The sequence below is a fragment of the Scleropages formosus genome, chromosome 20, assembly GCF_900964775.1.
Source record: "Scleropages formosus chromosome 20, fSclFor1.1, whole genome shotgun sequence".
NCBI lineage: Eukaryota > Metazoa > Chordata > Actinopteri > Osteoglossiformes > Osteoglossidae > Scleropages > Scleropages formosus.
In genome coordinates, this window is record NC_041825.1 from 11,921,929 (window position 1) to 11,947,954 (window position 26,026).

Consider the following 26,026-nt stretch of genomic DNA (forward strand, 5'->3'; position numbering starts at 1 on the left):
GATGATGGATGGATGGATGGATGGAGTCTTGAAGGTCAAAGACAGGTCAATACATTAATAATTTCTTGGGAAACAGCATGCTTTAATATTCATCTGCACAATTTTGATAGGTTCTATGCGTTTAGGCATTAAACAGAACTAGCTCATATTTATGAATACTAATGGTTTGTTGACCCAGTTCCTGATAATACCATTTAATCATCTACTACCATAACTATATGCTGTAATTAAAAGCTTTCCACTATAAAGTAAATGTATGATGAACAACATGGATATCATGAATCACCACAGTGGGTGGAAAAGTTAAAACAACTGACATTTGTGAATGAAGGGCAGACTCTGAAGATAGTAATGATGATGAAGCATTTGATTCTCATAATATTTAAACACTAAGAAATTACATTCTGATTAGTCATCGCTGCTCTCAGTGATATATCGTAATTTCTTTCATCTTTGTCTCCACTGTAACCATGTTTCTATGTCCGATCTTTTGGGGACCCTATTATTAGAGCTGCACACTGGGCTGCACAGAAGTTTTATTAAGACATTAACCCATTCTGTACATTCCTTTAGTGATGAAGACATCCTTTTCCCCACGTGATTATAGACACAACCTGACAGGACCCCAGCTGCCTCCCAAGCACCAGCTCATGATTCCAATCCTCCTTACAAGGGCTCTCCTAGACGTGAGGCAATTATGCGGGTCGGTCGATCCCACGAGAATTCCATGGCCGAGTGGCCTAATAAAGAGCAGTAATAGATTTTTCAGCCCTGCTGTGAAAAAAAAGAAAAATCACATGTAGGTAAGTAGTGTGTGGAAACCTAGTGAAATGACCCACTGGACAGGATGTGTCTAGGTATGGGGACCAAAGAAGCCACAATGAAAGGTGACATTCAGCAATACCCAAGAGACACGTCTTCCATATTGTCACCAAAGCTAAGACAACACTCATGCTTAGTGTTTCGTTATACTCCATCAATCTCTTTTTTATCCATAAGTAGCATTGCCATGCAATGCTAATTATGCACCACATATTCCAAACTGCTGCATAAACTGGACAAAAATTACTTGTAGCATTTGGTTAGCTGAACAGAAGCTACAATTTATCAGCTGATTTTCTTCTTACAAAACATGACTCATAGGATCACAGCAATCAAAGACCTTTTCATACTTCCATCCACATTAATAGAAACCCAAAGTTAAGATAATTATTTGGCAGTAATAGTTAATTAAGAGGAAAATGTTTGCACTTACTTGTGCAGTACTAGCCATATTAAAAAAAAAAAAAAAAAAAAAAAAAAATAATAAATCAAATCATTATGTATGTTCACACGTTTACCCAAGAGGAGCTATTAGGTACATCAAAATACTACTGTAAGTACTGCATTGCATCCATAGTGATGATAGTTTAAAATATGTCATTTTTCATATATAATACTGTATGTACCTATGAAAAATGAGGGTGAGCGACATAATGCAAGGCCATTATTTTTGTTCATGAGCCCTCATCTGTGCGAGCACCAGAAGAGACTGAGTGAAGAATACGTTCCCTGAGCTTTAATCCCACGTCACTAGAAGAATGATTTTGAGTGCCAATCCTTACCATTTTTGGCCCACAGAAGCCATATATACAATGAATAAAAAAAGACTTTAAAAGCAAGCACTTTCAGTTTAAACCAGCATCAGTAAGTTGTACTTGTCCCCAACACATCATGCTGCTGGCCCATGCATCCATATAAAAGCACTAGTCAAATCCTTATTTTCTATACACTTGTCCTGAGGTAACAGTTAACATCATGGGACAAAATGTTTGGAGGTGGGTTTTATACACATGCTCTTCCTGACATGTTATCAATGTATTTCAAATCACGCAGAAACTAATAGTGTGAAAGATACTGCTTAAGTCCATCTATAGATTTATATGAAAACAATTGTTGCCCTTAAAAGATAATGGCAAAATAATTAACTGATTTGTAAATAAACTTATCAAAACCGAGTGTCTCTGACAACGAGGCAGAAATAATAGCAAACAGACATTTAGGTGAAGGCTTTCTCAGCAAGTATAGTGAGAAATTCTCCATTGTAAAAAAGGGTCTCTTGCCAAAAGATGACTTTGTTCTTTGTTTGTCCGATTCAGCTGAATAGGTGTTTATCAGCGCAATTATATAGTGTCTCCATGGAAACAGAGCAAATTGTATAAGCAATAAACATACTGCACGTCTGCTATTTCTGAGGGTAAATTGTTTTACAGTGCAGTGTATTGAGACTCGGAACAGTCTGATAATGCAAGGTAGTCGTATAAAGAATTGTGGGATTTGCTAAGATTATTAAGTTCTGTACTCAAACATGGTTTGCATTGCATCTTCAGTAATTAGTTAGGCAATGTTCTATTCATGGTATTGATTTAGTAAAGCAATATAAGAATATTGCCATTTCAGCTCAGTGAAAAACAAAATAAATTTTAACGCATCATAAACCTCCAGAAAACTGAGGCTATGTTTCATACATCATAACTGCTCTGGCTTGTTAGACAAAAATGACCCCTTTCGCAGGTATGGAAAGAGAAATTAAGATGCTGAAGTTCAAAAGGCACTGAATGTACAGAATAAAAATACTTGGAGCATAAAGGAAAAATATATGTACAACTAGGATACATTGGCAGTTTCATGGTCATACTGAGCCAAGAGGAAATTACTGTTTCTTCATCCTGACAGTCCTGAAAGCAGGTAGGTACAATAAGTAATGAACAGAAATCCCATGTCAGCTTTCCAGCCACAAAGAATGTCTAGAAAGTTGGCAGAACTAATCTAATGTGGATTATTTTCTTTTATTGAACCATCAATTTCAGTTTAATAAACTGCTGTATAAAATTGTCCATCATGTTACTGTAACAACAAATTTTCTGCTTAAGAATGATGTGGTTGTTGGTAATGGTATATTTGAAATTTTACCTGCAATGGAAATCATCCAACAAACATTCTTAGCTAAGCTGTATTTAATACAACAGGAAAAGTTATTTGAAAATTAAAGTACTTTGGTACTTACTTTCAATAAATACATGACAGTATATTGCTTCATAGGCTGATTTTTCAACTAGAAATAACACTGTTCAAAGAAATTCTCCACTGAAAATAGAGAATATTTAGTTCAGGAATTGACTTATGTGTCTGGAAAACTGCCCCAGGTGGTTTATTCATAGACTGGCTCCCAAACTTAGTGTAAATCTTAAAAACCATATTTAGTTGGCAAAAGGATATATGTTTACCCTATATCAGACAGTAACTAACTCATGGTACAACATGACAGGATAACAGGTCTACTGAGATTGACAATGAGGTCATGAAATCTTAAGTAGGTCCTTAATTCTAAACTTTTAGAGAATCTGCCAAAGCAAAGGTTGACTCTCCAAATGTCCAAAACTGACTCCTGAACACCCGATGCAACACAAAACATTAGCCTAAAAATTCATTCCAAGTTTCTGTTCAGAATGCTGCACAACCGGTCTGTGCACACAACAAAAAGTTGATAACGACAATAAACAAGCCTGGGTAACTTTTCCACAAGGTAGGCAAACATTCTTTTGGTACAAACACTGCTGCTGTGGTCCAAACACATGTGCACGCACGTTCCCAATTAAACATCGGTGTGGCCTGAAAGAGGAAAGCTGCAGGGAACTGATAATGGTAAAGGTTTCACAAACAGACCTTCGCTCGCACCTTTCCGTGGCATCCACACATACAACGAAGCTGCCACTCGAATTAGCCGATAAGTTCATTTACGCGTTTTCCTGCTTTGCGGGTGGCACAAGGCAAGGTTATACAAGCAAACGAGACGTACATGCAGACTAAAACTTTTTCCCACGCATCCAGGAAATTACTTGCCGAGACATTCCCCGAATCACATGTCCGCAGAAAAATAGATGAGCAACATTTTTGACATTTCAAAGTCAATTTGAATTTAATATTTTCTGGCCTTTACATCTTGACACAGTAATCTTCCCTCTGAAGGTTCCCAACCAGATAAAGAGCAAGAAAGAGCAAGAAAACACCTTTTATATCCTGGTGGAATAATAAGAACTGAGATGAGGCTGGAATTTAAGTGCTCGTCAGGTCACTGCAGCTCTGGGGACTAGAGTAATGTGGTCCTTATTAGCTATATAGTCACGGCAATCCAACGATTCCCGGGCTTTAACGATGTCCGAAAAAAGCACAACGGTGGTAAGGACCCACCTTTTGTTCTGCTGGCGCAAGTTCAGTTGGAACCAAGCATGGGCTCATGGCTGCATTAGCCAGCGGAGCTGGGGTAGGAGAATGCGTTTGAAAGTCTCCCCTGGGGTAAAGCTGGCACGGCACACTGGTCAGCGAAAGTCGGTCAGAAAGCACCTGAGCCCTTCAGCGCAGCGGCAGCGTTTCAGGCCGACCAGGGCGCGGCAAGAAACTTAATTTAGAACAATGGTACTCGGTACGCAGTGGACTGAGCCTCTCGAGCGACACCCTGCACTTCGCCCCAACCGGCTTAATGGGTTGCGACTGAAATGCCCCAGTAATGGGATGTGCTTTTCCTCCCCTGCCCTGTGACACCGCCAGGCCCCCAGTTGTTCGGCACACTGTCTCTGCAGGAGGGATGACACATGTACAGTTTTCATTTCACTTTCTCAAAGCAGAGAGCGCTCGTTTTATCAGTCGCCCGTCTTTGTGTTCGCTGACGTGCGGTGTCTCTCGCGGTGCCGCTGCACTGCATTCCTACACTAACAGCCAAGACAGATCCAAGGGAATGGAGTGAAATAATTGATGATGACTATGCCATTTTCCTTTTTTATTTTCAAATTTAAGCAAAAGCGAATCGCACCGTTCACTGTACCTCTTTAGTTATATTACTTGTCATTGCCTCCTCACTTCAGAAGGACTTGGAAGTACTTATATTTTAGCAGCGTGTCAAGTGGGAGCATTTCCAGTGTTGACATTATTTCACTCAGCAACCTCTGCCTTCCTTGACATAAATTTCTCTTTCTCACACATACTCACTGTCTTCCTTTCTGGTTTGCACTCTGCTCTTTGAAGCCCGGGCTTTGAGATGGGGATTTTCATCTCCCTGAATTAAAAATGTATTAATCTAGAAAATGACTTGAAAGGCAGTATCTGATCCCTAACTCCGTGGGGACTCCATTGGTTTGGGGCTACAAGACATGGGCTAAATTGGCCTCAATCGGCCTCTTTCTAGTATACAGTGCAGTGCGGGTACTTGAACCCTGAGGGACCCTCGGGGAGCTTAGAGATCTGAACTGCATCGCATCACTGAAGAAAAAACACTTCAGTAACTCCAAAAAGTCAATGTCAAATTACAAACTGCAGTTTCTTCTGCTGTAAATTGCATATCTCTGGAAAGCAACGTTGCATTGCAGTGCTGTGCCTCATTGTAAAATACTGCACCATGCAGTGTGCAAATCTGCCTTTTTTCCGTGAGCCGGATCCCACCGTTCCCATGCTGCCGTGCCGGAGAATACAACAATGAAACATTACTGCCAATTGTACTCACACTCTGAAAACTGCAATAATGCCTAATATCTTTGGAGTGCTGACATCTTTTGGGTATTTTATCTTTGACAAATATTTATGATCCATTTTATTTATTTTACTGATGGCTTTAGGATAAAAAAATTTGACATTATTCAACTGCTTACAACTACAGCCTGAACTTCAGAGTCCTTCCTGGAACTGAACTTGCATATTCTTGTTGTAACTTGTTAAATATACTGGCTGACCTGGCTTTATAAATTGTCAATGGTTTTTGTGTTCTCGTTTTGTAAATGTTTGGCATCTTGGCAAATGGATCCATTAGGAATCCTATTCTTGTCCTTTGTTCTGTTTCTGGGATAAAGCCCAGCTTTTAGTCCCCCTTTCCATACGGGCACCTTCAGAAAAATGAGCATTATAAAATCACTTTGTAGTATGCAAACTGTCTGTAAAGTAGCACAGTGCAGGGAAAGACGGGAGCTTGTAGTACGGTACTTTAGAATGAGAAAGATAAAATAAATCAACTTCTTGACAGCTTAATCTCTACAAATGCTATTAAAGACATCATTAAATTGAGTACCTGTGATTTAGTTATTTATATGCCCTGTTTGCCTCTGTTGCTATTAATAATAAATTTCATAATTTAATTTCACCTGACTGATCTGAAATGGGATAGAGTTCCTTGCAAATTTTGAATACAGAAATGTTAACACTAACTGCCTGAAAATCTGAAATGAGCAGCACAACCATTCCTACACATGAAAAGAAAAGGGTGATGAAGGAAAGCAAGCTCCTTGATTTTGTGTATAAAGGGAATATTTTAAATAAATCCAAAAATTGTCAAACCACAACTATGAAAAATGCTATTCCTAGTGAAACCCCCAGTTATTTGCATTCAAATGTCAACGAAAGAATGGAAAAACAAACCATTGGCAGGTTAAGTAACACAGCCCTTTATAAAGTCTTCAGTCAGAACACATCCATTTGGCAGACAGTTTCCTACTTCTCGTAGGGTGGTTTTCAACCTTTGTCACTTGTTCTTCTGTCTACTGGCATTTTATTAAGTTCTCTCATTTTTACAGATGATTATAAAACAAACAGCTTTTTAACATTTTTTCAAGTTTGCAAAAACATGGAATATATACATAATATTTTTTCGGAGTGCTGTTGAGTGAATTGTTTGTCGTCTCTGTTGGTTGTTTTCAAATTTTCAGCTGTTGATTTGTATTCTGGGAAGTCGTGCCGTTTCTGAAAACGGCATATGTTGGCTTAGATTCCAGCATGTACAACACGAGTAAATGTGTCCGGTAAACAGTGTTGACTCCATCTTTGCTCTATTCATTGTGTGATGTCAATCGCAAAAATCATCCCTACACCCTTAACTGGATGGAAGCCAATTTGAGACTACTTTCCACATAAATTACTCAGAATTTTCTGAGATCCTTCCGCTGCTTTCAGAGACACACAAAAACGTCTATTCTCAGCAGGTACTCCTGTGATATTTTGGGTCTGTTATGAAAAACTCCATCTGCACCTCAACGTGCATTTTCCAGTGCAGAACAAAAACACGTTCTTGTACAAAAACATCTGATTCCATCCACAATTTTGATGCAGCAGAATTTTTTCTGAAACCAAACTACTGAATGTAACAATTTAGGATGATTCAAATCACCAGTTCAATAATTTACTTGACTTGGGGTACAGTATCCAATGAAGTTATTGCTATACAGAATGTAATTGCATAATTTCACATCTTACTTTGTTACTTGGCATATTTGTTAACTGTACTATGCAAATTAGTCAGATTTGAAAATAATGTTAACATAACATTATGTAGTTGGAATGCTCAGAACAGAATTGTTTATTTAGTAAAAAATTTGGCAAGAAGTCAATCAGTTAAAGAAAGCCCTGCATTACAGCACAAAAATTTCAGTCACATATACAGTATGCATCCAACAACATTCAAGTTTTTATGGGGCTTCTCACCTTTATATAAAAATGCAGAATTACATAAACTAAATTAACTGTAGCCTTACTTTTCAAGAATTAATCGACAAAACAATGAGGCTTTTCCTGTAATTACTCAAGGTCTATTGACTCTTAAGGGAATTCAAGTGAATGTGAAGTCAATTAAAAAAAAAACAAACAAATACTTATTTCCAAGTGTACAGTAAGTGTCATGCAGTTGAATTTGATTTTTATTGACTACTCAGGTGGCTTCCTTGGCAAGACAGGGTACAGAAGTGGTTTACCACTGCCTTTTTCTGTACGAGTCTTTGGGATGCAATCATGGGGCGAATGTGCAAAACACCACACACCGCGAGCCTGATTTGAACCCAAGCTCAACCAGGCAGCTCAAAAGCTGCGAAGCACAGGCATTACCCACTGTGCCCCCAAAGGCAGCACAATACATCTTTCATTATAGTAGCTTATCTTGTTAATATTTGATTCTAGGTTCCAAGACAAAGTTAAAAATTCAAATTAATTAAAACCATGCCAAGCCTAAAGGCCATTGATTGCAATGGCTGGCAAAGGTAAAGACACAGAACCCACAACACAAGACAACAACTAAGTGACCAAGAGGGAGAGCAGAAACAAACAAAGCTCATTCAGTGTTGTGAGGGAATGAAGAGCTTCCTTTGCAGAATATCTACAGTCTGCAGCTTATCACTGGATTTCACCTTGTACCCCTTAGGCACACAGATAGCAATTGAATTAACATTTCTACTGGATGAGGACAACAGAGTAGATCTCTGCACTTTGATAAGTTCTACTCTTTCTCCCCTTAAACACCACTATTGTTTTTAAGATGATAATGTCATGTACAACTGAAATATGCAAATATGCTGAGCTCATATGATGACAGGTCTCAGTACTGCATTGCAGCAATTCATCTTGTTAGTCTTGCACTTAGCAGTGTTTTCCTTCATGTTCACTTAATCTTAAAATGTTTCATAATCAAAGAAAGTGTGAAAAGAAACAGTTAATCACAGACCAATTAGAGCATTGAGGAAATAAATATTTCATTTCTAATCATCTTAGCATATCATAGTTTTAGAAATTCCAGGCAAATTCTTTAATTATTCATAAGCTTATCAGGTGTTTCTGTGAAACATGAATTACTTTAGGTTACAGTTCTGGAATTCATTTATACAGATGGATGGTTTTATAGCAAATCAAGACATGAAACGCATGGCTACGACACCAGAGCCCCTTCTGAGACTGGACTCAGACATTTTTGGTCACCAGCCCTCCTGCTCTCCTGATGAATTTTAAAAGTGCTGAATATATATGATGCCTTGTAATAATGGAGATATATTCCTTTTTTAAACATTCAAAACCTGGCATGAACCACCCACTTCAGAATTAAAAAATAAATATTTAATCTACCTTGGTGCAGTGGCCTTATACTGTGTGGAATTCTCAATGTTGAATACATTTTTATCTTAGGACACTATATTTACAGTAATTTATCATTTATCCAAGTTTAACTTTCAAAGAACCAGATGGTAATCAGTTACACCACTGACTAGTTATTCACTAAATAATATATTTTCCCCTATAATCAGAATTAAGCATTAATTTTCCACTTTCATGGAAAATTAATGTTTTTTGTAAAAACAAGTCACACCATCAAAAACAAAATGTCACATTGCTGTAACCAACATCCACTATCCATCGCTATTTCAAGCTGTGTGAAGTTATAAAAAAAAAAACAAAAAAAAAAAAACAAAGTGTATTATATCAAATTGCAGTTTGATATAATTGGAGGCTTTCTTCCTTCGGTATTTGAACATTTAAATGCACATAATTCAACGTGAATTGACCCAACACTACATGAAGAAATGAATTCATGATATAAAAAACTTAATGTGCCATTCCAACAAAAAAATTGCGTGTTTGACAGTGACAGCAGCCCAATGCTGGGCTTGATACTGCAGATTTATAGGAATTCAGTCAGTGGTACACATGCGGGTTTTAGGTGGGTTGCCATAACTGGAAGAATGCCAAGTGTAAACTGCCACCTTGCATTTATATCAAATGCCTCCTGTTGTGCAAATCCCAGCTCCCCTGTTTCAGACAGTCAAGGGGCTACATTTTACCCCCCTTACAGAGGCCCCATGCTGACCCAGTGCAGGCAGGAGTACTGGGTTCATTTGTCCGCTACCTAGCTCACTGAAATGTGAAAACCAATTCTCTCAACATTTACCTAGCAAGCTGCACAAACAGTTTAAAAAGTATCAATTAACACACAGTTCTCCCATGTCTTCTTTGTTTATGCAAAAGTGGCTGCTTTTCTCTGTGCAAAAGTCTTTGAGTGTGAACTGTAAATGAAGCTATACAAGAAAAAAGAATTCATATCACTGCCAAAAAAAAAATATTACAGCACAAAAACTCAGATTTAAATCAATTGCATTTGCAGAATCAGCTTTTATTTATGCCGTCATACTAGGACACTTGGTTTAAAAAAAAAAAAAAAAAAAAACACACACACACCGCACTCAAGGTTCTCTATCAATGGGAAAAAAGTATTGTATATCCAAGCTACAAGGGCCCTATAAATAAAATTCTTACCCAGTTTGTCAATATTTATGGTTGAATAACAATACGTGAACAAAGCAACAGCTCAGTGCAGTCTGTGGCCCTGGAGGGTATCCCGCCTTTCAGCATGGTGTCTTCCCTTGCTAAGGGAACAGGGTAAAACCCGTGCCAGGACCTATATTTGATTGCTACCCTTGGAACCATCTGGTTCCAGCTGCAAATTATGGAACTGCTGTACCTGTCTGATAAGCACAGCAAAGAATAAGACAAAAAAAAGCCTGAAGCCCAAACATCAAATTTGCAAGGCAAACACAGTGACTAGAAAACTGGGGGTCAGTCTGCTGGAATCTGTTAAAACTGATGCTGATTTTCCTTCTGTCCCAGTCTGAATTGTTTGTGTACATTTAACAATGCTGATATTTTTGCCCAAAATAACAAAAGCATTGGTATAAGTCAATAAGAGTGTTAACTTGTATAGAAAGTCAAAGGAGATAGGCAATTCTTTAAAAATTAACCACAGCAGTTTGAACAGACTTCTTAAAAACAACCGTTTGTCAGGAAAACTTGTAAAATCACAAATGATAAAGCGCTACTTTAACAGATCGACAGAAAATTAGCTTTGAAATCACAAGAATGAATACTGCTGACAAAAAAAAAAAAAAAAGTACAATTCCTTTTAAAAAACATGCGTACACTGTCAGTATCTTTCCCTCAAATCACCTTTGTTTAAAGGAAGAAGTGAATTATTAAGTTACAACAAGCAGAACATTGCAGTTTTTCTCCCAAACTAGACTCATGACATTTTTCTAAATTTACTCTGATCAAAACACAAAACTGTTTCTCAGTGTTATTTTCTAATGCATTTATGAATGTTTGCTATATCTGGAAAACATCACCCAGGGCAAGAGGCAAACACTAACTATAATGGTAAATTCAGTCCCAACACAACTGAATAGTCAATTTTTTCTTTAATATTTCATGACAGTGATGAATCAATGCATCAACATCCAAGAAAACTGGATCTACTTTATTTCACAGTACCTTCAATAGATTTTATCAGTCAATCTGGATTAATTTGTCACTTGAAAAGGTCATTCACAGTTTTATAGAGACATGTTAGAAGTGTTAAGGTGAAGAAAAAAAAAAATTGCACTTAGGAGTTCCTAGAAATACACAACTGCCATTTAGTTGTGTGGGCTAAATCTAATTTGCAGTCAGACATATGGTCACTGTGAATACACTTCATTTTTTTCAAACAGGATCAAATTATCTTTTTGTCACCGAGAATGTTGCAGAATGTTTGACACTGAACACAATTATGAGCTTTATAAAACGGTAAATAGAAATCTCAGCAACCTGAATTTGCCGTTTATCCACCTGAATCTGTACCTATATTAAACTGTATATTGCTAAAGACATTATATACAGACTCATTTCTGTAACAAAGGCAGCAACTGTGTTCAACACAACCCCTGCAAATAAGCTTGAGGCATCAGAACTGGTAGGTAGCGCCAAACACAATAAATCTGCATGACGACTTTGTACTTACAAATACTGACAGCACAGACCAGTCAAGTCTCACCTGGATACATAGCCTAAGTATATTTTTTGTGCAATACTGTTGTAAAAGCTCATTCAGCATAAGCTTTAGCTAAGTTGTTTGTAAATCTTTCGTTCAGATCAAAATACAACACAGCCTTTTGCTTTCATGTATTATGTACAATTTTTAAATGATTTTTTTTTTTTAACAATCAAAAGATTTGATACAACTCACATCCTACGAAGTGAATTCCTACAAACTCTCTAATGTTAAAAATATTGAGATAATCGAATTTCTTTTCTCAGACCTGTCGCAGTTCATTCTGTCTCAGTGGAATACTCTGGGCAGAGTACACACACACACACACACACACACACACACACACACACACACACACACACACACAACAGGAGCAACAAAACTAAAGAAATGGATTACATATGAACTACGGATGTGGCTTCTGCAAAGAGAAATACACAATAATAAATCCATGCGATGGACTGGTATCCCATCTTCAGTGCACCCTGCCTTAACCAAGCACCCTACATTTCCAGGATAGGCTTAAGACCACTGTTTGTGTGTTACAGTAACTATAGGAATAATGCTACACAGAGCTCATTGGAAGTCGCTTTGGAGAAAAGCGTCTGCTAAATAAATAAATGTAGGAATAAATGACAACCTACTATATAAAAAAAAAAGTTTAACAATTGCCTGTTCTTTTTCACACAATTGTTTACACACTCAAAAGATGCAACTTGTACTGAGAAATATTCCCATTCCAACTTGTTACAACCATCTGACATCTGCCCTTAAGATTAACTTTAGTTTTCTAAGTTTAGAAACCAGAAGCCAACTGAAAGGTGTACACACATTAACATAAAGTCTACAGACTGAACTAATCTCTGGCTTTGTGCTTGATTTGAGAAGTGGGTGGGAGCTGTCATGTAAGAAAAACTTAACAATGCACAACAGCCTTCTGAAGATCGTTTGTATGCACTTTGCTGTGTATGGTGTGCCAATGCTGCACATCAGGCACCGTGTTTGTTTTGAGCCTCCACGTTGGAAACCGCTCATTTCTGCCTAAAAAAACTGTTTTGTTAAAACAACAAAAATTAAACTCTGCACACTGACTTGACTGGTGCTTGACATTTGTCAACACAGTGAAGCAGAAGCAGTGGACGCTAATTTAGAAGCATCTTTCTCTCGTGTTCAAAAGGCAAGCAACGGCAACACCAGCTGCCTACAATATTTAAGCTGTCATGTCGGTGGGAGATAGCATGAAAAGTGTTATAATTCTCCTTCCCCAAGAAATTAAGTTAATAACCCAGTTCCCATACACAGTTAACTAGTTCAACAAAGACCATAAATTATCTTAACTAAACAGTAATGTAAAAAAAATTCAAGGGTCAGTTGCCCCCTCCAGTTAAACAATAAAGAAATAAACACACATGTACTGAACCCCTCAAACTGTACTGGACAATATTCTTTAACAAGTTTTTAAGAACTTATATGGAAAAAATACATTACTTAGAGGTTAACACTGCATGTTGTAGGATATATTTCAGGTTACTGTATTAATTACGAGCTCTTATAAATGCTAGATGTAGTTAACTGTCAAACTGCCAATACAAAAGTAGTTTCTTCACTGAATGAATCCACCCAAGAGCAACACAACAAAGCAACACTAAAGCAAAGATTAACCATTAATGAAGAAGCTTGCAAGAAATACATTTTATGTCTTCACACATCCAGTCGAACTGCACAAAACATCTTTTCAAGAAAGAAGTTGCCCTGTACACATTTCTAAGTGCAGAGTGCATTAATAATGACAAAGAACAACCTTTCCAAGTGATATTGACTGTACACAGTGAGATGGGGCCAATAAAGAGTGTCAATTACCAGAGGGTTTTCAAATGCCTCTTAGATACAGTAGCTAACTTCGGAACAGGGATTAATGGCAGAAACGTCTCACTGATGGCAGCATATCCGTTAATTAAGTGCTTTAGTGCTCAGGTAGAACACAGAAAACCTTGCATGACCTCTGCTGTATGAACTGCACCATCATGCTGGTGAGCTAAAGCAAGTGCTTCAGTCGAGATTAATTAAAGGCAAAAACTTCTGGACAGACTGCTTGTTTTGCTTTGCAGAACTCTTAACCAACATATTCAGTTGATTAAATTGGGTTCAGATAAATTCACGTCAAGTGTTTTAATGGTAAACGTTAAATATGATGCAAAGAGAATGGCATGGGAGCAAGGCTTTGACTTATCTTCCTGTGAAAATAATTGGTTCTCTATATCTGTAAGGATTTTCACTAACTGTACATCTACTAATAAACTTAAAAATTTGTTCATGGTTATTTATAGAATTTATCCCACTGATGTCTGCATTTAAAGTCGTAGACCTTTCCAAATAAAATTAATTCCCACAGAACTGCGGCACGGAGCGACGCAGGCAACACGTTGATTTGGGTTGTGCTCCTAAAGCAAATTAGCGTGCTATTCTTTTCATACTCTTCAAATGACTACAATGCTGAGAAAGGCAGACCTGACTAAATGAGCTATTTCCTTGATCCTGTCAAAGTTTAATTCTGCCCTGAATGCATTACTCATTCATTACTCACTTAGTCTTCTGTGGCAAGGAATGGTTCTAGGAAAAACAGCTCTCCCTCCAGTACTTTTCCCATTCTCATATGACACCAGAAGACAGGTTAAATAAGCACAGTAAATATTCATCTTAGTCTTTACAAAAACTCCAGATGATCAAATAATGCAGTGCAAATAGAGATAACGTGTGTGGCCAATATTTGTTCTTAGAGGGTACTGTATATTATGTAATGGTTGAAGAGAATACATACGGTTTTTCCAAATAATGATTGTGTCATTTTATTTGTTTATGCTGCTGACTGAGCTACACTTGCCTGTGTGGAATGGATGCTGCATAGATTGTGTGAACAGTAGAAAATTCCACTGTAATGTGCTAGCATTCATTTTATATAAAAATATAGGTCAGCTGGTAGCATAGTGGTTAGAGCTTCTGCATTTGGACCCAAAGGTCACAGTTAGATTCCCACCTCCGGCTGCAGTACCCCTGAGCAAGGTACTTACCCTAAAAATTTCCCAGTTGTATAAATGGGTAAATAATTGTAAGTACCATCACACTGAAAGTTGCTTTAATGCATCACCTAAAACGAGTAAATATAGGTGAAGCCTTTCTTAACTTTACAAACATTTCTGAAAAAGTGGCACTTGTATGCCATTTCCTGACTGGCAAACTCAATTTAGCAACCCCAAGACTTTAAATTGTCAGACTGTATATATGGAGCACATTCACTTACGGAGGTTATTAGCCGTTGTTCTAGCTTGGATGTTTTCATAGTGATGCATTCCCAAGGTGTCTTCATGTTCCCCTGGACATGGGCCTTGTTGGTTCATCACACTAGCAAGGGCCCTGCAGAAGAAACCTTGTCCGATTACTTCATAAGACATTCAAATGTGCTGCATCCTTTCTCTGAAAAGGAAATGTGATTAATGGTGAATTTACCTTGAGTAATGCACACACCATGCTTGCCTTTAACACTTAAGATGTTTATATTAGAGAAGTTTTCAGAAATGTATTATGTATGGAACTATTTTCTTTTTGAGGTTGTGATTAGTGGGGTGCAGTGGTGCAGCGGGCTTGGCTGGGTCCTGTTCTCCGGTGGGTCTGGGGTTCGAGTGCTACTTGGGGTGCCTTGCAATGAACTGGTGTCCCATCCTGGGTGTGTCCCCTCCCCCCTCCACCCTTGTGCCCTGTGTTGCCGGGTTAGGCTCCAGCTCGTCACGACCCCGCTCAGGCGTGTGTGGGTTTGATTAAACACATACATGTTTAAAGCTCTTCCCCACTCCAGTACATTTCAATGAGTCTTGCAACCTGAAATTGATTAATACGTGTATGAGAATCAAACTGGCTCATAAACACTATGAATCAATGAGATTTAAGAGAATGTTATTTGTTTAGCTGATGAAGTCTTACAGTAATAACACTGCAAGACACTTCCACATATAAGGAGTATTAATATAATGTTATTTGTCTTTTTTTACCTTCAGTAATTGAAGGAAAAAATTGACATTTCATAAAGGGGTTAGAGAACAAACTGATATGACTGATATCTTGGAATATATGGTTACATCACATCTGAAACACTGCTTATTCAAATTCCATCAAAATGAAAAACAAACCACTTGTTTATGGATTGTCAGATACAAGAAGGTGTTTGTAATAAACTTCACCATTCCTCCATGACCACCCAACCTTAAACAAATACCTGACGCCTAAAATTTCCAAACTAGATTTCAGTGTTGTTCTTGGACTTGTCTGCCTCTCATTGCATTGTATTAGTTATGTGAAAAGTTGTTTTTCCCAGTACAGAAAGTACACAACACAACCGATGAAATATACATTTCCTAATGAAAAGATATTGATACTATTTATACAACTATTTCCAGCTGTTTAAGGCAAAACTGAAATAATGAACTGAATGAACTGAACTGAAATAATGGTGCAGTGATGGTATGATAGATCACATCAACATTTAGTGTACTGTAAACTGTCCTTAACAGAACTGTGGCCTCTGTATATATGTGTGTCTTTCTCCTCACTCTCGAGGATTTTGCCTCGTCTTGTTCAATTTGAAACAGAACACGTGTCCAGATGAACACCGCCGCGATGTGAGAAAAACATCCAGGCAGTTTAAACAGCGGCCTTACGCCGCATCTCTGTATCTTTGCCAATGTGGCACCCGTTCCTGGTGAGAAATGACACACACTCTGGAGGTTTGAAGAGGGTGGATATGTCAGTCAAAAGTTGGCATAAATATTTCACACCACCAAGAATTAAGCAGCTCGCCAAACTCCTTCTGGGTGGTGTTGAGAGCCCGGGGAAACATGCACTAACTGCACCTTTTGCACAGCACATTGCTGGACTTTAAGACCAATTCGTCTGCCTAAACTTGACATCAAAGTGCTATGCACAGAAATTCTAACAAATTCACTGAACCCCTTTGGGGGGGGGTTAGAAACTTAACACCAAAAATCCCCATCAACAGATCTATGGACAAACATCTCAGTTTTCTGCTTGAAATGTCAATATGCACACCTTATTTTCCTGTAACTCTGCTTATATATCCCAAATAAACATCAAACAGTACTGATACAGTTGTAAGAGTCACAACTCTGCTTAATTTCTCAGCAAGCATTCCCAAGCTGCTTTCCCCCCTCCTCACTTGGATGAACAGCTGGAAATAAGCATCTAAATAGTTATATTTAATAAGAAATAAATTGCATAAATAAGCATCTGCTGGTTATATTTATATGTACTGAGATATTTGATGTTCAGTCACCTAATATAAAATGTATAGTGGAGAGTAGAATTTTAAGCAGATACTCAACAGTGCGTGCCAGGTATTGGCAGACAATTATTATGAACAGAATTATCAGTGGAGTTATACTCAGGCTTGCCTGAATATTTGGAGGACACGCCCCCTTTGACGCCAGTCATTATAAGAACATAGTTAGAAATAGAGATATGGATGGACACACATGATGCTGGCTGCACTTGTGTTTGTGGCACTGAACATCTGTGTAGTAAGGTTAACTCTCCATGCGAGCGCACGGGAGCCCCAGTTTTTTTTTTTTAAAAAAAGAAAAAAAAAAAAAAAAAAAAAAAAAAAAAAAAAAATCTATTCACAGATGACCTACAAACAAAGCAAAATTTGTCCCTTAGGGAACAACTGTCCTGGGGATGCCCCCCCAACCGCACGCACAGGTCAGACTGAGAAGCAGGATCTCGAACCCACCTGGACATGTTCTCCCGCTGGGGTCGGTGCGCCTTTTCCAGCCCAAGTTTGGTGAAAATCCCAACGAGCGCCATGATCGCCACCACTCCACAGATGATGTACACGATCAAGTTGGTCTTATCCTTGGTGGGGTCGTGCCTGGGGTCGTTCTTTTTGTACGGCGTCTGGCCCGTCATCATCCATATGGGGGTGTCGTAGTTCTTACAGGTGCTCTGGTCCAGGCGGGAGCTCTCGAACGCGCAGCAGAAGCGGAACCCGCACGTGCCGCAGCAGTACAGGTAATTGCCCGTTTTGCACACGAACGGCGGGTCCCACTGGCCCATCACGTCGTAGTATCCCCGGCACCTGTCTTCCGTGTGCGGGAGGCTGCCGTCCGCCTCCCTGGAGCCATTGGAGCCGGGAACCAGGAGGAAGCCGTCGAGCTGCTGCCCAGGTTCGCCCCCCGCCGTGCAGCCCCACGCCAGAACTTTGACCAAGAAGTACCCGAGCAGCAGCCTCCCGCTTGCCATCCTGCGCTCCCCTCCTTCGGCGTTCCTCAGCACGGAAAGGGAAAGAAAGAAAGCGAGCAGACGAGCAGGGAACAAAGCCGGAGCTGCTAGTATCATAAAAAGTCCAGAAACACATTCCCAGCGAGCAGATCCGCGCCATGCGACTCCATTCGCGCCTTGTGCGTATTTGTCGGCGAAACGCGCGGGTGAAGAAGCGCCCGATTGACGCCTGCCTGGTCTCCAGGAGATGATCGCGGGTTGATGTTCACTTATGCACGTTCAGCTGGGGGGTGTGTGTGTGTGATTTTTTTTTTTTTTTTTCCCCCCCACTCACACACATATACACACAGGTGTTTTAACGCGAGTCCCCCTGCGTGTTTGGGAAGATACGAACGCACTAGTAGTGCCCCCCTCCGTGGTGGTCCCAGCGCTGGAGGATGAACCACACAGGACTGTGGAGGGAGTGTGTATGTGTGTGTGAGTGAGTGAGTGGATGCGAGCGAACGAGAGGAGGGACGGGGAGTTGGAACACCCTGAGAGGTGGCGAGAGATGTTCAGAGGGAGGGATGGGGAGGAGGAACACCCAGATCGCAGCCCAGATGAATGAGCAAAGTGTTTATTGACACAGTGTTGCGATCACATGGAGCTTTAAGGTCAGAGGAGCGGCAGTCCGAGCTCACCGTGCTGGACTCTGTCTGTGTCGACTTTTCACGTCGCGTCTCATTTAAACCCACGGTGGATAAAGCACGTGATGATGCAGTGAACTAAATAAAGTGTGGCGTCAGACGACGATGCTGTCACGCGCGAGGCTATTTACACTTAATCAATTTAACTTAGCAGACGCTGCCTTGTTAGTGACGTCGCAAGATAGCGCGTGAGTGGCAGAACGTTTAAAGTGTGGTTCGACTGATTGATTCTCTAGTGTGCGTCCAGCTGACGGTTCTGAAAAAGGATCATGTCATGTGTGAACATCAAAAAAACAAACAAAAAAAAAAAAAAAGCATGTTTTTTTCGTCATTGCAGTTACACCACGACGAGTAGTGAGACTGTTCTTACTACTCTCTATCATTACAGCATCTCATTTTAATTTATTAATTTAGGTGGCGCTTTTCTCCGAAGCAACTTATAGTTGAGATACTTACCTACTTATTCAATTATACAATTAGGATAAGTAACTTGCTCAACGGTATATTAGTGTTAGGTGGGTTTCAAACATGCAATTTCTGGGTCAAAAGGTGTAGCTTTAAGTTTAACCACTACTCCACCAGACTGCCTGAGGCTTGTCTTATCACTTTATTTAGCTAATGCCTTTGTCCAAGACTTATTAGACAATCTACTTCTTCCCTTCCTACAACCATTTACCCATTTATACAGTAACAGTAGGGTATTTCATCATTTCAGGCTGAACAAGGGCAGTGGGATTCGAACAAGAAACCTTCAGAGGGTTGGACAACAGCTTTGAATATTAACACCAACCAATACTGCTGATCCTTATTCACTGTGAAAACGATAAGGAGTGAACTTATAAAACAACTATTTGAGTCTGTAGGCAATTTTCTAAACAATTCAAGCAGTTTTATTGTTTAAATTGACAGTTTGTGAAGGGATGGCCAATGTAAGTTAAATACTGCACTTAGCTGATGCGTTTTGACGAAGCTACATACAATTATTCACCCAATTATACAGCTGGGTATTTTTACTGGTGCAAACCAGGGTAAGTACCTTGCCCAAGTGTAAGACAGTCAAAGCTGTGATTTGAACTGGGGATGGTTAGGTCCAAAGGCAGCAGCAGTAGCTAACCACTACGCTAACAACTGCTCAGAGTACAACATATTCTAGTTTGGGGGGGGGAAACTACCTTTCATTATTACTAGTTAGGGAGCACCCTGGATGGGATACCAGTCCATCGCAAGGTAGCCACTCACACGTTCACACACCACAGGCAAAGTAGAGTTAATTCGAAACGCGTGTCTTTGCACTGTGGGAGTAAACCAGAGCACCGGGGGAAACCCACAAAGACATGGAGAGAACATGCAAATTTTGTAGCCCCGTTATCCGGTGCGCAAAGGATACGTGCAGCATTACATAATCAAATGTACTGTGATTTCCTATTTATAGAGTAATGCTACCTCCTCCGAGTATAGACCTTTGTCGAGGTTATATTACAGCAGGAGGGTGGGTCAAACCTAGAACCCTCCGACTATAAGAGCAGCTCTAAACACGAGACAAAATGCTGCTCTTAATAAATGCAATGGATTCTCACGGGGGGGGGGGGTGCAGAGGGCTTGGCCGAGTCCTGCTCTCCGGCAGGTCTTGGGTGCGACTCCTGCTTAAGGTGCCTTGTGATGGACTGGCGTTCCGTCCTGGGTGTGTCCCCCTCCCCCTCCAGCCCTGCGCTGCTGGGTTAGGCCCTGGCTCCGGCTCGCCGCGACCCTGCTTGGAACGAGTGGCTTCAGTGTGTGTGTATTCTCGCAATCTACCAGTGAATTTGGTCTGTATACACACTGCAAAAATGTGAAAGATTATTTGAAGGAGACAAATGGCTCCAGTGTTTTTGTTTTTTTTTCTACATTTTTGTGAGAATCAAAATCCAGTACATCGGGACAATATCCGTACAATATCCATGCTATGCCGAAGGTGTGCTCCCAGAAGAATTTGTTATAATTACGCTCTTTTTTTTTTTAGAGGGTCAGATGTAAATATGCGACACCTCATCAATTTAGCTGTGAAAACTATCCAGTGCTGGGTCACTGTGGGGCAGAAAACTTGTTTGAAACTAGAGGATTGTTTTGTCCCCTTGCCTATCGACCCAGTATGAGTTACTTAGAGTGTATTTTTAGTATTGATGGTATTGATTAGGGGGGTGCAGTGGTACAGTGGGTGGGACCGGGTCCTTCTCTCCCGCGGGTCTGGGGTTCAAGTCCTGCTTGGGGTACCTTGTGACAGACTGGTGTCACGTTGTGGGTGTGTCCCTCCCCTCCAGCCTTCCGCCCTGTGTTGCTGGGTTAGGCTCCGGCTCCCTGCGACCCCGTATGGGACAAGCGGTTTCAGACAATGTGTATGTCTGGGTATTGATTAGCACATCTGTGCTGTTTACCTTTGATTAAAACTTGAATTACTAAACAAGGAGAAAAGCTTCATGCATTTTTGTCTTGAAATTCTTAAGTGACTTATAACACGGAGTGGAGTCCGCCCTCACAGGGTGTATTACATCCTGATGTGGCAGCTGCTCCATAGGGGACAAGAAAGCCCTACAGAGGGAGGTCAAAACGGCTCAGGAAATTATCGGCACACAGCTACCAGCAGTCCAGGACACCTACACCACATGCTGCCTCAGAAAGACGATGCGCATCATGAGAGACCATAGTCACCCCACATGGGCACTTTTCTCTTCTCTACCATCTGCAAAATGGCTTAGGTCTACTCAAACCCACACAGCTAGGTACAGGAACAGCTTTTACCCCACTGCTGTAAGAGTATACAACATTAACCAATGTGCTACCTTTAGTAACTAGAGTTGAACTGCTCAACCCAAGCTCATTGGTAAATTACACTCCCACTTTAAGCATTCTCCTTCTCATTCTCTCGTTCTGAGTTTTCTGACTGTCAACTGGCATTATTGTTACTACTGTTACCATTATTTATTGCTACTGCTGTTGCACTACTCACTGTCATTGTTTTGTTTGTGCAGTATTTCTATTGTCTTTGTCCAGTCTGTGGAGAAGCATTCAGGAAGATTTTCATGATACATGTACATAGTACTTGTAGACTATGACAATAAACTTGAACTTAACACTAACGGAAAACATAGCTCCTATGCAGAATATGAAAGTATATGATGTTCTGTCCTTCGTATCCATCCATCGTCAACAAACCGGAGCCTAACCCAGCAACACAGGGCGCAAGGCTGGAGAGGGAGGGGACACATTCAGGACGGGACACCAGTCCATCGCAAGGCACCCCAAGGGGGACTCGAACCCCCAGACCCGACACGCAGCGGGCACCGGCTGAACCCACCGCGCCTCATTCGCACCCGTCTTACTATGGGACCGTCTATTATTTTCCACTTTCTGCAGGTTTAATTATAGTAAATACTTCATAACTGAGTGGAACTTAGTAAGTAATTGTGTCGCGAAGCGGAAGAAAATGTGTCAGGTGTTGGGGGAATATTTTCAACACCTATGGGATTAACTTTGTTGCCCCTATGACCGACTGTACAAGTGTGAATAGCATTGAAACGGTATTAATTACGTAACTGATTCAGTAAGATGCTACAAAATCGTTTAAAATTGTATGACAGTGAATGTCTGAATGAAACCTGGTTTCAATTTCTAGTGCTCGCTGACAACTCGTCTACAAGCGTCTTCCGATGGCAAACACCATACGTAAAACCCCGAATGTACTTTGGCCGCATGAAAACCTTTTACCAAAACAGAACTTAGGCACGTTTTAAAGAGCTTCTCGTCTCCTTACTCGCCATTCGAGTTAAATTACTATTTCTGATTTATCACATGGAATAACGAGCACACGAAACCCCGTGTCTCTTCCGCGGGGTCAGTAAGCGGCTATTCAGGCAGAAACAATTTACAATCGATCTAATCGATCGCGACGCGAGGAAGTCGGAGCGCGCCAGGCTGCAAAGCTGCGCACGTCGAGAGGACGCGCTGCTCGCGAATGACAGATCGTTATCTAACGAGACAGCCGGACAGCCAACTAGAGAAGACAGAACATCGCCGCAAGCTGAAACTATGGCAACGCACGAGGATCTCTTCCTTAGAGCTAGAGGCCGGACCTTTATTGGGCTGACTCAAGGTATTCGTAGTTAGTGCACCCACCCCACTCTGAGTGTGTTTCTCTCTCTGTGTGTATTCTCACTCGACAGTCACTCAGTGTTTATTTCTCAGTCAGTGTCTGACTCTCTTCTCCTCAACGTGAGACTGAGGGATGCTCCTCCTAGCAAAAGTTGGCTGACGGCACCGCGGCCGAAGAATCGTGACCTGTCCGATCGGTCCACAGTAATAGTTGCTGTTCTCGCGGAAAAGCGCCGCGTTGTGAAACACAGTGAAACTCCTTCCACTAGCTAACTCAGTGGATCAGTCAGTGTCACGGACACGATGTCGTCGCTTACAAATCGGGACCGGTGTCGGTTTGACTGTGACGTCTGCGCTGTTCGTGTTCGTGCATCGCGTGTCTGAGTGTGTCCGCGCTGCGCTGGGGCTACGGACACAGCCGCGCGGGTGACGTCACGGCCCCGCCGCGTGGGAGCCGCCGTGCCGTTGGCCGCCACATGTTATTAACTCCTTACTTAGCCGCCACTTTTTATCACACGTCGTTTACGGGATGTGACCCAGTTTAGTTATGTAGTGAGGTCATTTTTACCGCATCAGTTCTTACTAAGTACCTTAATGAAGGGCACTGCAGGAATGGGGGGGGGGGGGGGGGTTACAATTAAATGCTTTTAAATTCCGCCCCCCAACTGCCCCTAATCAATGTGAGCAACTAACTGTCTACTAACCCTAACCCTTCATGTACTTTAAGTGAAAGACACACTCTAAACAACCCTACAAAGATTATTTCAACCTTTCAAACTTTACTTTACTGTACTTTTGTACTGGGAAGCCAAACACAGCAGATAAGATAATAAGCAGACACACGCAGATATTCATTTAGCTGAAGCTTTATTTTTCAACTTAGTTTTTAAAAAACAGATTTTTTTGTACTAATTATTGGTGCTGTGCAATTTTTTTAAAATTATGTTTTAAATGTGCATTGATGTAGAGCTGCGAGGTGAACAGTGGTGCTTTTCACACCCCTTTGGAATGTCCTCCCTGTTTGTGGATACAGGATAGTATGGCAGCAGGTGACCTGCTCCACACCCCAGTGGTCAGCCTTCTTTCTTCAACTGCTCTCCTGGTAGGTGGTGTGGCAGGTTCGGCCGGTGCCCGCTGTGCGGTGGGTCTGAGGTTCGAGCCCTTCTCGGGGCACCTTGCGATGGACTGGCGTCCCGTCCAGGGTGCGTCCCTTCGGCCTTGCGACCTGTGTTGCCGGGTTAGGCTCCGGTTCGCCACGACCTTGCTCGGGACAAATGTTTGTTGACGTTGATTGGAACAGTTATCTTGCACTCATAGAGATCCAGGTTTGAATCCCCCTCCTTCTGTGGTTCCTTTGATCAAGGTACTTGCCCTGAATTGATACTGTAAGAATACCCTGCTTTATAAATTGGTAAGTTATCATAAAATTAATTAATATTTTCATTCTCTTTGGAAAAAGCTGTCAGCTAAATATAGGTTTATTATAATAATAATAATAATAACAATCACCTCCTACTGGGATGCAGGTCAGGAAGGTGTCACCAACTTTTTTATGATATTGCATTTTATAGAATAAAAATACAGTGTGGTTTCAGGTACTAGATGTAAGTGTTGGAATTACAGCAACATACTTAATGTATGCTGTTAACAAAGTTTAATTTATAAGTACCACTAACTTTACTCTATTGATTATAGTGCTCTGCACTTTTATATGGAACAATGAGTAGAACTGGAGTCTTGAGAGAATGTGCGGAAAATGGAACCATCATCACGGTAGCACTCAGTCGGCTGTTGAGCCATTGTGTGCTTGAGGGAGACAAGGACATGATGTGACACGGAGTCAATAAGTTTATAGAGCTGCTCTCCACAGGATGAGAAGACAATAAACTGAAGTGAAACAAGTCATTTTAAGTCTCTGTTTTGTGTGTGGTACTGTTAAATGCCTGTAAGACCAATTTTGTGTCCTCACTTTTTCCCCAGAAGTTGATCTTTTGAAAGCCATTGTGCTTTGTGCTGTTCGATCAATGGGAGATGAGGACCTTTTGCCTTTAGTGAGGACAAATCCGAAGACGTGGTCCTGCGAAAGGTGCTAATGAGAGAAAAGGATAAGCTGTCGTACTATGAGTACTGGCTTCCTTTCTAACCGTTACAGTTAATTTTCTCTTTAGTGGCTTATTAGTGAGAAGTGATGTTGAGGGTGGTTCTGTGAGCTGTGAATTTGCACATCTTCTGTATTTCATTATATATCTGTAGGGGGAGATACTTTCATCTTGAATTATGATTAGTATTGTTTGAAAGTTCCACGTGCCACCTGAGAAATGTCTTGATTTGTTTTTTCTAGTTACCTCGGCACAGCTATACTGCTGTCTTGATTTACGGCCGTGTGCCCTGGGACTTTGGCTGTTTTTCATCTGTTGAGTTTATAGTCTTCTTAAAGTAGTTTCCCACACTCCTCATGGGTTTTCCTTTACGCCCTGCTTCATAATATAAATCCAACTCTTTCAGAGTACGCAAAGGCCCAGCTTAAAGCTTTTTACGTAAAGTTAAGGAAAGTTGCAGATTTAATCCAAGGAGGAGCCCTTCTAGGTGTACCGTTGAGGACGAGCTTAACGTGAGTTACTTTGGTTAAGCAGCCGGTTGTATAAATGTCTGAAACCGTAAAGATGCGTGCATTAGCTAAGCATCTTAATAATAGCACCTTATTCTGATTTAACTTCATACTGCATGTGAAAGTTTGCTTTAAATTGAGAAATATTTTTAGCTTGTTTTCCACTTTGATTGAAATGCTTAATATTCCCACGAGTCTTGTGATTTGTCGTATGAAAAGAAAACAAAAAAAAAACAAAAATGGTGTGTTTTTCTATTAATAAAATATCTGCAATTGCTTTCTTTATTTTCATACTACAGGAGAGCAAGTGGCAGTTGCTTTTCTTGTTAAAAGTGTTTAAAAAATCTTCATCAGACATCATGTTAGCAGCTTTTGAACTGTTCAGAATAAGGGCAGAACACTCCTTCTGGGCTTTACTAACAAATGCTTTGCAATTTACAACCATGCAAGCCATGGTTTCAAATTAGAGGAAGAAAACCCAAATTTCCTGCCTGCTGAAACCAGGTCATGAGACAGATCTCTTCCTTAAACTTAATGTGGCTCTCTTTTTTTGGCCCAGTGTCTTGTTAGGTAGTACCATTTATAATCTGCAGTCGGTGTCCAAGTTATTTCTAGCTCAAAATCTATATCTGCTTTTCTTTCATTGTTTCAGGCTCCTGTTGTTTCAGCCCTTTCTTTAGCCAACTG

General features: G+C 40.5%; 2 protein-coding genes across 2 annotated transcripts in view; one reads left to right on the forward strand and one right to left on the reverse strand.

The window, feature by feature from the left end:
- Positions 1–18,883, reverse strand: part of shisa9a (shisa family member 9a) — a 58,878-nt gene extending 39,995 nt beyond the window's left edge. The window contains exons 1-2 of the mRNA XM_018740886.2: positions 17,433–18,883; positions 14,934–15,046 (exon numbers count right to left, since the gene is read on the reverse strand). Coding sequence (XP_018596402.1) covers positions 14,934–15,046; positions 17,433–18,037 — 718 coding nt within the window. The 5' untranslated portion in view covers positions 18,038–18,883. The remainder of the gene's footprint in view (positions 1–14,933; positions 15,047–17,432) is intronic.
- A 3,616-nt stretch (positions 18,884–22,499) lies between these two features.
- The window catches only part of cpped1 (calcineurin-like phosphoesterase domain containing 1), a 36,395-nt gene continuing 32,868 nt past the window's right edge, over positions 22,500–26,026 (forward strand). Inside the window, exon 1 of the mRNA XM_018740340.1 lies at positions 22,500–22,732. Coding sequence (XP_018595856.1) covers positions 22,669–22,732 — 64 coding nt within the window. The 5' untranslated portion in view covers positions 22,500–22,668. The remainder of the gene's footprint in view (positions 22,733–26,026) is intronic.